Source organism: Brachyistius frenatus, unplaced genomic scaffold, assembly GCF_029030835.1.
Source record: "Brachyistius frenatus isolate BFR_SWC_R1_liver_20210118 unplaced genomic scaffold, ASM2903083v1 Contig_78, whole genome shotgun sequence".
In the NCBI taxonomy this organism is placed as follows: Eukaryota; Metazoa; Chordata; class Actinopteri; family Embiotocidae; genus Brachyistius; species Brachyistius frenatus.
Genome location: NW_027210677.1, coordinates 1344315 through 1356356, shown reverse-complemented (window position 1 = coordinate 1356356; position 12042 = coordinate 1344315). Strand labels below are relative to the sequence as shown.

The 12042-nt window shown below is 41.8% G+C and overlaps 1 protein-coding gene across 3 annotated transcripts in view; it reads left to right on the top strand.

Annotated features, from left to right (window-relative positions):
• The window catches only part of jmjd1cb (jumonji domain containing 1Cb), a 136967-nt gene extending 128859 nt beyond the window's left edge, over window positions 1-8108 (top strand). For all 3 annotated transcript variants that reach the window (XM_069708764.1, XM_069708763.1, XM_069708762.1), the window contains one exon: window positions 6560-8108. In XM_069708764.1, the coding sequence (XP_069564865.1) occupies window positions 6560-6649 (90 nt within the window). In that variant the 3' untranslated portion in view covers window positions 6650-8108. The remainder of the gene's footprint in view (window positions 1-6559) is intronic.
• Window positions 8109-12042: the final 3934 nt, after the last annotated feature.

Sequence of the window (12042 nt, the reverse complement as noted above, 5' to 3'; positions counted from 1 at the left end):
CAGTCTTACGTTCTTTTGACAAAGTTAAACACAGGTTCAACATTAATTTTAATTACCTCCAAATGTTGTAATCATGTGACATTACATCCGACTGGAACAACAGTCTTACTACATCTATATATATATATATTTTTTTTTATTTTTTTTTTTATCCTTAGTCAGCAGTTTCAAAATCACATGCTCCATCCCGGGAATTTTCCTTTGCTTGCTCTTAATTTTACTCATTTTATTTTTTGTTGGAATTTCTAATAATAATATAATCACATCTCTAATTAAAACTGCAAGCAGTGATATGCGGGCCCTCGCACACCGCACGTCGGGGATCCAGCAGGTCGGGGCCACCAGCTCCCCGACGTGCAGCATGCGAGGGTCCACATATTCCCGCTTGCAGTTTTGATTTTTTTTCTCGATCTCGTTCCTTATTCTTGTTATAAAAAAAAAAAAAAATAGCTCATCAACATCAACTTCCTGTGTCACGGCGAAACATCAAACTTAGCCGCACCGCCCTGGCTAAACTATATACTATATACTGTATACAATATACTATATGCTATATACAAAAATGACTTTTTTATAACTTTTTGGAGTATGACCTTTTTCTGAACTGACATGTGGCGGTCGAACCCAGTTGAGGCAACTGCATGTCGTCCGAAAAAATGGTCATACTATAGCATTAAAATGTATTAATGGTATTTTTATTAGGGTTATTGTATTGTTGTTAACCTTTAGTTTGGTGTTAGTGTGTACAACACGACCCCGAAACTGTGAGCACTCTGTGAAGCATGTGGCTTACCCTTAGAGGGACTTAGCCCCCGTGAAGCATGTGGCTTACCCTTAGAGGGACTTAGCCCCCGTGAACCATGTGGCTTACCCTTAGAGGGACTTAGCCCCCGTGAACCATGTGGCTTACCCTTAGAGGGACTTGGCCCCCGTGAACCATGTGGCTTACCCTTAGAGGGACTTAGCCCCCGTGAACCATGTGGCTTACCCTTAGAGGGACTTGGCCCCCGTGAACCATGTGGCTTACCCTTAGAGGGACTTAGCCCCCGTGAACCATGTGGCTTACCCTTAGAGGGACTTGGCCCCCGTGAACCATGTGGCTTACCCTTAGAGGGACTTGGCCCCCGTGAACCATGTGGCTTACCCTTAGAAGGACTTAGCCCCCGTGAACCATGTGGCTTACCCTTAGAGGGACTTGGCCCCCGTGAACCATGTGGCTTACCCCTACGGGGATTTGCCTTAGAGGGACTCACCCCCGTGAACCGTGTGGCGTAACCCCGCCTAGCCGTCCGTGAACCATGTGTAATACCTTGGCGGGGCTCGAACCCGTGTCTTCATGAGGTCGTTTCCAGCTCGGCGTCGGCATCGTAGACCACTGGACTATCTTCAGTGCTGGAGTCAGAGTCGCGGCAGGAGAAAGTGTTTCACGGAGTTCACTCAGAGCTTCCAACGACTCAGCCGACAGTCTGGTTAACTCAACAGGTAAAAGATTCTACTTCACCAAGGATGCTATTAATGGTTCAAATTCCACCTTGCCCTGTTGATAGTGATTGAACTTTTAGTAAAGTTGAAACGTTTGGAGAAATTGAAAAAGTTTTGGCTTCCACAAAACATTACAGGAAGATATTTAATATCACTGCAGAACCCCTTGAAAACACGTATATCTGCTATCCAAAGAATGTCTGTGGCAATTTTGGTCGCATTTGAATTAATATTTGTGGAAGGTGGAGTTATAGGTTGCAGTGAGTCAAAGATTTGTCATAATGCTGACTATTGCTGGGAAAGATTGGTGGTGTAGTGGTTAGTGCTGTTGCCTCAGTTAGAAGGTGTGGGTTTCAAATCCGCCCTTTGTCATAACTTTAAACAAAAAGTCATACTATAGCAAAAAGTGACCCAAAAGTCACTTATAGGACGACATGCTATAGTATGACTATTTGGTCACTTTTTGGCCGCCACGCCACAGTCACACCGATCGACGAAAACTAATTATTTTGATAACTTATAATTGTTAAGATTGCACAGACTAAATTTCAAGTCCGTCTGACAAAATCTGTAGGAGTTTTTTAAAGTACAACATTGTGTGAATCGCCAAAAATGGCAACTAAATTCAAAATGGCAGACTTCCTGTTGAAACTAGGTGCCGGGGCTGCAGTTTAGGGGGCGCTAGCGAGTCGTTTGGCCACACCCACTCGCAAAACACATCAGATGTATCGTCTCACCACTCACGCCGGATGTATGTCATGTTTCGTGAGGTTTCAAGCATCCTTTGACCTTAAACATCAACTTCCTGTGTCACAGCAAAACATCAGACTTTGCCGCATCGCCACGGCGACACCCTTTGACAAAGTCGAATGAACTTCTCAATATATCATCAACCACATGTTTAGGCTATTCTGACCTGACTTCGGGTTCATGTGATCAACCAGCTCGACATAGCATGTGAAAGTATGAAAAGTGTCATTTCCAGTGGCCAACAGGGGGCGCTATGACTATGAGCGAATATTACCCCACAGGGGTCTTCAGGGCGGGGCTGTTATCATACCTGTGATGTTTGGAGAAGGTTGGTCCATGTACATAAGATTTACAGCAACTTGTAGTTTCATGGCAAGACGCTCAAAATGGCAGCCACACCACAGGCACACCGATCAACAAAAACAAATTCTTTTTTTTAATCCCAAACATGTTAAGAGTGAACTGACTCAATTTCAAGTCGGTCTGACAAAATCCCTAGGAGGAGTTCGTTAAAGTACAACATTCAAAATGGTGGACTTCCTGTTGAGTTGACGTAACGGTGCAATGTAACTTTTTTGTATGTCCAGGTGTGATACACGTGTCCACCGAATTTCGTGCATGTAGGTAAATGTAGCCGCCGGGGCATCTCTTTAGGGGGCGCCAGCGAGCCATTTGGCCACGTCCACTGGCGACTCCATTATAATATGCAATTTTTCACCGGGAGAGATATGTGTACCGACTTTCATGAGTTTTTGAATATGAGAAAGCCTCCAAAAATTCATTTTTTTGTGGAGAAAAATACGGAACGAAAAGAATAATCATTTTACGAATAACAGTAGGGCTTTCGCACCTTTGGTGCTCGGGCCCTTATAATGGAGAAAGTAAGCTTGATAATTGAATATGATTAAATACAAAAACAGCCTCCATCACAACTTTCCATTTACGGGTTTTTATTAATTTTGTTACAAAAAGGGTTAACGGCTCGTTCTCAAAACAGCTGCCTCAGATTGCTTTTTAGTCAGGATGGTGATCCCCCTTCACAGCCCTGTATAAAGAGGGAACAAGAAGGGAACAAGGGGACGGGTCTATTCACAAGTTAGTTATGCAAATAAGTTATTGGGGTTGTTAACACATCAACTAACGTTTGTTAGAAAATGTTATCATCTTTAATTGGCTGAATTTATTAAGTAATTGAGCTTTTCAACACATGAATACTGTGTAATATATTTTTAACTCATAATGGGAACTGCGTTGCACTTAGTGGGAGCAGTGATGTTGCACTTTGGACTGAAGGATGGCTGGCAGGTCAGGAGTAAGTTTAGTGGTTGAGATGCGAAGGACATCAAAGAGATGGGTGTCGGTCATTGTGGTTCTCAATCTGCTTTTGTTCAGAGTTAACAGAGAAAATGTTTGCTCACATATGTAGGTTGAGCTGAACAGGCTCATCATTCTTTTTGCGTGGCGTCGCATCAGAGGAAACTTGGCCTTTTCCAAGTCGGGTAGGGAGAAAAGCTGATGTTGATTCTTCAGACAATCATCACACTGCATTTCGATAAGTTCTAATTGCAGACTCTCTTCCATTTCTTCTGCATCCATCAGGAAGGGAGTCGAGAACAGCTTGATTTCTTTCTCAATGACAGAAAAGTCTCGGAAGCGCTGACTGAATTCTGTCATAAGAGATGTGATCACAGACACATATTTCCCCCTTTTAGCAGAAAGGTTTGCTTTGGAAAAGCACATCCGATTTTGGACCGTGGGGCAGTGCGCAACATTGAAGTTGCGTAGTTGTGTCTCAAAGAGACAAAGCTTCGCACAGAATGCTTTTATGTGTGCATAAAGTTGTGGTACAGGCTGGTCTTTGGCTTGTAGTCTCTTGTTCAGTGCGTTAAGGTGATCAGTAAGATCAACTAGAAATGCCAGATCTGCCAACCGTAGAGGGTCCCTCAGTTCATGTAGAGGCCGGTCCTTCTCTTTCAAAAACTTGTCAATTTCTGATCTCAGGGAATAAAGCAAAGACCAAGACTAAAGCCAGCGCACATCAGAATGACAGAGGACATCCCCGTATTCAGCTTCGACATCAGATAGGAAAGCTTGAAATTCTCTGTGGTAGAGCCCTCATGCTCCAATTATGTTGACAGTTTTCACAACTGTGTTCATCACATCGTCAAGCTGGACTGTTTTGGCAGACTGTTTGGTGGATGATGCAGTGCATGTTAACAGCCTCACCTCCACTCTCCCCCACTGGCACACACCACTGAGGCCGTTCCTTTGTGCTCGCCTGTCATCGCTGGAGCCGTCCGTTGTAACTCCACACAGCTTATCCCATTTAAGTTCCATTTTGTCAATTGCATCTGACGCAGCTTCAAAAATGTCCTTACCCGTTGTTGTGCCCTTTAGACTCCTGAGATCAAGCAGCTCCTCCGTAATGCAAAAGTTATCGTCAACTCCCCGCAAAAGAATGAACAGCTGCGCGGTGTCTGTGGCGTCAGTGCTCTCATCACATGCAATCGAGTAGAAATCAAAAGCACAAGCTTTATGTGACACTTGATGTTTTAAGTTAGCTGACAAGTCTTCGATTCAGCGCACAACTGTGTTTCTGGACATGTTCACATTGTTGAATCCTTGCATCTTTTCAGGGCACATTATTTCTGTGACTTTAGTGAGGCACTGTTTTATGAAGTCACCATCTGATAAAGATTTCCCGTGTTGTGCTATGAGTTGAGCTACCTCGTAGCTGGCTATTGTAGCATTTTCTTGTCTTTTGTTAGCATGGAAAACATGCTGTTGTTGAGCTCACAGGCTAGCTGCCATTTGCTTAACATTCTCTTCTCACTCCGCGCCAGTGTAGGACATGTAGGTCTGATGTTTTGTTTCCGAGTGTTGTCGTACATTATACTCTTTCATCACTGCAACAGTTTCATTGCAAATCAAACAGATACACTTTCCCTTGACTTCTATGAAGAAATATTCATTTTCCCACCATGTCTGAAATTTTCTGCACTCAGTTGCTGTCTTGGGTTTCTTTGGGTCCGCCATTTTTGGTCATCCGTTGCAGAATTTTTCTTCTGTTGAAGAGTCGTCAATGAAGATGGTAGCTTCACCTGGTGTTAAAACTAAGAAGTACAATACAATCAAGTGCAAATTTCATGTGTGGGCCATATTCCATGATATTTTTAGAATTTGCTGCGGGCCAATTAAAATGGAACACGGGCCGCAGTTGGCCCGCAGGCCGTAGTTTGGACACCCGGGCTGCCCGGGACCTGATGGGGGACGGGTTACAGGGTCAACCTTGGGTCGGACTGCAGTGGCTGCTGGGTTTTGATAATCTACCATAGCTAATGGGTGGTTGTCCATCGTAGGATGCTGTGAATTTAATTCGGTCTCGCATCCAACAATAAGACCACATTTATCACGACTACATTGCTCACTAAAGAAAGACCAAGAAAAAACAAAACATTGGAAACAATGAGCAGGAGAAGCAGAGGGAGGACAGACAAGCCTCTGCTAACTGCTGAGCTAGCGGCCGGAAATAGCACATAAAGTACAAAGTCAGCAAGAAATTTTGCAACACAGGTAGTTTAGTAGAGGAAGTATGTGTTACAGTTCCAGGGATTTATGAGCTAAGATACCTGAGATCAATCCACGAACAGCAGCCGAGCGCTGTGCAACAGGAAGTGACCAAAGATGCAGACTGCGACGTCAGAGGCCGTCATTGTTCAGCAGGAAGCAGTGCAGCCGTCTGATTGGCTGCTCGGCTTAAAGCCACATCTGTCATCTGTCACTGAGTGACGGACTGTCTCTGTGTGCGTGTGTGAGACAAATAGAATGGCATAGTGAGTTATCAGTAATGTCCTCTGGACATTGAGTCCCTCTGCTGTGTGTTTGTGTGTGTGTGTGTGTGTGTGTGTGTGTGTGTGTGCGTGCGTGCGTGCGTGCGCGTGTGTGTGTGTGTGTGTGTGTCTTACACTGACTGTATGAAACAGACTTCTGACATAATAACACAAATGGTAGAAAGTGTCATATTTTCCCTTCAAACAGACAAATAGAAATATGTGATAGTTGCCTGAAATCCTGCGGCTCAGTTCTGAGGCTGCGTGTCAACATGTAGGATTACTGACTGAAGTAGAACTGCAACAATAAGTCCAGGCATGTTTCATTGACCACACAGTTGATTATTCATCATTTAACAACATGAAACAATAAACTGAAGACCTGAAATCCTACTTTACAAAGTGAGGGTAACGTTGTGATGTGAGAGGCTCCCAGGTTTTTAAAGATGTTTTTAGATAAAGACCGAAACCATTGAAAGCGTTTCTCTTGTCCTCAGGTGAAGAACATCCTGTTCCACTGTGTGAAGGAGGCGGTGAGCTCGCTGAAGAGGAGCAGCTCCGACAAAGACGACGAGGAGAACTCGTGACACCCCCTCGGCCTCAACCGCTCCCGTCAGAGAGCGCTGCAACTTTCACCGGCACCTGGCCGGCGCCGCAGCCTCCTCATCATGTGGAGGACCGCATCACGCCAACGCAAGACGTGTCCGGGGTCAGAGCTGGTCACGTGATCCAGGGGGGGAACCTGCCGGCGTGAGCACTTACGGGTGGCCCACCTCATCATCACCCCAAACCTTCAGTGCCAAGAGGACTCAACACAAGGCCAGAGGACCGCTGGCCTGACGGGGATTAAAGATTCATCTGCTCCGAACACAAAGGGAAGAAAGGAGGAAAGAAAGAGTTATTCTGGAGCCTTATTAAAGCAGTAAAACAGCACTTCACACCTCCGCTGGAGAAGCTGAGCTCTTTTAGTGTGACTGCTGGTGCATCCTGCTAAGATGCCGTTTCCATGGCGACTCGGACTGTCCTGTAAGCAGCGGTGATGGTGGAGCTGCTGACGGAGCCGCTGCTCTCCTGCTCTGATCTGCAGAGGATTAGAACGGTTTAGGGCTTTAATCCCCATCTGTAGCAGCAGGCCACACAAACGTCTCGGACAAAAATATTTTGCTGATCACAACAGCATCACCAGCAGCATCACAATGAAAAATGACATTTCTGATGTTTTAATAATCAAGAAAAAAAAAAGTTGAGGGGGTGAAAAAAAATGCAAACCACAAATCTCAGATGTTTCAGTCAGCAGTCGCTGCTGCTTCTCCTTCGTTGTTCCTTCTGTAACTCGTCTGTTCACGTCCTTTTTTTCTAGTTCTTTCTGTTGCCGTTTTATTCTTGGCTTTCTTTTTCATACAATATTGTTTCATTTCCTCTGTGAAGATGTATTTATTTTATAGCTCTATGATAATGCGATGTTATTAAGACAAAAATGCATTACTGTAAATGTGAGTTGTACAGTTTTTGTTTTTTTTCTTTTACAATGTGGTTTTCAGTTGTAATACGGCTCTACTGTGATGGAGGACACACACACACACACACACGCACACACACGCACACACAAGCTATTGCCTGTAACTTTGGAAATGTTGATGCACTACAGTCCTCATGCCATAAATCCATTTTCTGAAATGAACTGCCAAACTATTTTGAAGATGGTAAAGTTGTATTATGTAAAGAAAAAAACTAAATAGCTTCTACACTTCAGCATTTTATGAAAGTATTGACTGTAAAATTGAGACATTTACAAAAAAAAAAGATGTAATTTATTTAAGAAAAGAATTGATTGTCTTGTTTTTGTTAAGATTTACTATTGTGAACTTTTGAAGATAAAAGATAAAATAATGAAAAAGTTAACTATAATATGTAAATATATACATTCACTGAGGTATTTTTTTAAAACATGGCTTGCTTTAATTTCAAATTTTAAAGTGCAAGTGTTACATGTTTTGTACATTGAAGTTCAAAAGGGTTTTACATTTTCCATTAAAATGGATTTATCAAATATTTGTTTGTCTGTTTTTGATTCAGGGCTGAAACTGGAGAGGAGGACACCGAGTGAACTCTGTAACCAAGAAAAATGAGTCTCAGCCAGATACACAGAGCAGAAACACACTCATAAAATCATGTAAATGAATGACAGGATAAAAAACAACAACCTGCAATACAGTCAGCTATAATAGGTGAAACAAGATCATCTATCAATAATTTCATCCAGTGTTACAACACACTGAAAAATATGACAAACAATCAAAAGCGTGCATGTTTGGTTCAGTCTTTGAATTTATTTTTGATTTTTGGATTTGATACACTTTATTAATCCCCGAGGGGAAATGTCTTCACTACAGCAGGGGGGCTCTCAGGGGGGAGATGCTGCAGCAGGCTGCCACTAGCGCGGCGCCAGGTAACCTGACCTGAGGTGCATGTTTTTGGATGATGGGAGGAAGCCGGAGAACCCGGAGAGAACCCACGCAAGCACAGGGAGAACATGCAAACTCCTCACAGAAAGGCCCCGGACCGGATTCGAACCCGGAACCTTTTTTGCTGTGAGGTGACAGTGCTAACCACTGCACCACCGTGCCGCCCAAACAGAATCCACTGTAAGAATTTATTACAACAACACTGACTACAATAAGAGTGAAATATTTTGTCACATTTTAAGAACTAAATTAATGTACAACTAATATACATTATAGGGTTATTTGATGAATCAAATTACGAGGTTATCTTTGATTTTGTGTGTTTTATTATTACATAATTAAGTCACAAAACAAGCCCAACAATTTTTTGTTGGTTGAAGTCAAATCAAAATTTACTGTTGAAATTAAATAAGAGAAAATCTGAATGCTTTAGAAAGTCTATATTCTGTGCATTAAACATTTGCATTATGTTTTCATCACCACATGGCGCCCATATTAGATTAACGTCTGCCTGGCTTAAGTTTTATAAAACACAAACAAATGACATATCGTTCCTTTCTGAAGTGAAGTGAAGGATCTTCACGACATAATAGAAAAACAAAACAAAAGAGTAATTGTGGCAAAAGTTTGGTCACCTTGAAGTCTCAGAACTTCATGAACTAGTTGTATGAAAGCGTCAGTAGATGACTCCTCTAGACATTAACTGAAGAGCTGACATTAAGCTAAGAGATGTCTACACAGCAGGAGGAGGCTTGAAAAAAAAGTTCCCCCTATCTGACATTTGATTAAGAAATAACAGTTAAGGGAAACTGGAAATCAAGACGAGATATGGAATAGCAACAAAGCTTTCAGATGAAACATCCGCTGGCTCCATGGCCGTCTGATGAGAAGGTTTCTGAAGGCTTCAAGGAGGTTCAGCTGACATGAGTGGCGGCACTGATGCACAAACAGGGTCTACAATCGGACGTGTTCAAAGTCCGGCCCGGGGCCCAATCACGGCTCAAGGTCAGATTTGATATGGCCCCCGGAGCTTCCGTCTTAAAATATATTATTTATGGACCCCAGCACTGTCAAGCAAAATATGACTTTCTGAATGATCTTGTGCAAGTTTCATATGTTTTGAACTAAAATGTTAACAGACTACATTTCATCACCCATAATAAGTCCTGTTTAAAATGAGCCTGGGGTGAAGATATCTATCAGCTTCATGGAGGTTTTATGTATTCCAGACAGCTTGTTCTTTATGTTATCTGATTCTCAAGATGTCAAAGAAAGGCAGAATTGTTTTTTTGAGATTTGTCACACCTCAACGGCTGAATGACATTTGGTTGCATTTTCATTTGAAGAGATGACAATTGTTGTGTCATTGCGAATAAAATGGTTATAGAACAGTACATTTGTATGTAGCTTTTATGGTTCAAAAAGCGTCAGGAGGGACCGTTGCCCCTTTGGGCATTTTCACATTATGAAATCTGGCCCTCTTTGAAAAAAGTTTGGACACGCCTGGTCTACATGGAAGAGTGAGAGGGAACCCTTACTCACCAACTCATCACATAAATCACCAACAAAGAGCAACACCCAGATAGACCAAATCACCACCTGATGAATGTGGAGGAAACACAATGAAATAGAGGGAGAGTAAATTCCTCTAAACATCTGTGAATTCTGGATTAAAATCTCGTGCATCAGCAAAATGAGAAGAGGCTGGATTACAGCCAGACTACGCAGGTGTCAAAATCTACCTGGGAACCAGCACAAGAACCTTTTGGAGGGGCCGTCACAGATTCCTGACCTGAACATCACTGAAACTTCTGCCTCAGAGTGTTCCTATCCTCTACATGTGCAAGGCTGCTGTAATCCTTCTGAGATTTATGGATACTCATACAATAGAACATAAGGAATAACAATGTTCACAATTTATTCAATTTAATTCAGTTTAATTTATACAGGTACAAATTACAACATAAATCATCTCAGGGCAATTTACATACTAAGTTAGAGACTGTTCAGTCTCATAATAGAAAGAAAACCAGTTGAAGCAGACGGCCACCTGCCTCTGAACCTGCTTCTGATCATGGAGAAATTCTTGAATTGTTGGGTATCTCTCGATATCATTGTCAGGTTTTGTGCTTACTATTTAATGTTATAATTTGGCACTGTACTATTTGAATTAAAATTCAACTTGTTTTTATCCACACATTTTCTCCGGTTGGTTATGGCACCGATCTGACATGCTGAATTTGTCCCTAAAATAAGGACAACCTTCTTCTTTTTCTGACCACTGATGAGCAATTGGAAATTCCAGTACAAACTGTTTTCTTGAATAAGGTTTGCTTTTCATTAAAACTGCTTGTCGCAGTCGCAAATGTTCACTGCTGGGAAAAACGCCATTCATTACCATTCACCCTACACTTTTCTAAATCACTTCCATTTAAGATATCATTTAATCCAATGAATTTACAGTTAATTCTGCATCAAGGTTACCTGATTTAAAGAAATGTCCACTGAAAACTGCTAGAGAGTAATAAAAACAGAAGCAGTACTAAACAAATAACCATGACAGTTTTGGACCTGAACTGCTTTTACATGCACTATTCACATTTCACCAGAAGAGGGTACTGTGAAATAATCCAGAAATCTTCAATTTGGCGAGTTCAGAATACTATTTGAGCATTAATATTTTTGCTGACACACCATCGCATTTTTAACTGATGCTTCCATTTACAGATCAATTGAAGAAATATAACTACAAGTCAAATTTTAAACAACTCATACATTAACACATCTGTGAAATAATTAGAGTATGAATCAATATTACTCTTAACCAACAAATTCATGTATTGTAGCAACATGAATCAATGATCAATATCAACCGATCAAATAATAGTAATAACATTAATCGTCAGTCAATATTATTCTTAATCAACAAATATCTCACAGTCACAAGCAATTTATGAGCACAGTTGCTGTTTAGGTCATACATGAAGAAAACTCTTGCACATGCACCACTTATTCTTGCACATACACAATAAAAGCTTGCACATGAACCACTTTTGCACACGCACACCACTTTTTTCTCACACATAAACTACCTTTTCTTAACATAGCACATAATATAGTTTACACATACACTACTTTATCCTCACACATGGACACACAAAGTTCTACCAAGCTTTTGATGTGAAATGTGGATGAGAAAAAGCAAATTTATCTGTTTGTGTAAGGTTCAGGTGTATTTTCCTCATGTACAGAATGACTGCTTGGACTCCCCTGACAGCAAAGCAGCCGACCAGTGATGATGAGAGCTGTGCAGTGTTTCATCCAAGAAGCCTTTTAGGAAAAAACTGAGTCTCACCAAAAGTGCCTCAACTATTGATGCAACCTCTGCTGCTACATTTCACCAAGATTTCTACTGAAAGCGACTACGAAACCAAGTTGGAGCCACCAGCCGTCCACTGAAAGCAACTACTCAACTTCTTCTCCATAAAGTCCTCGCTGCAGTGTCTTCCTCTGAT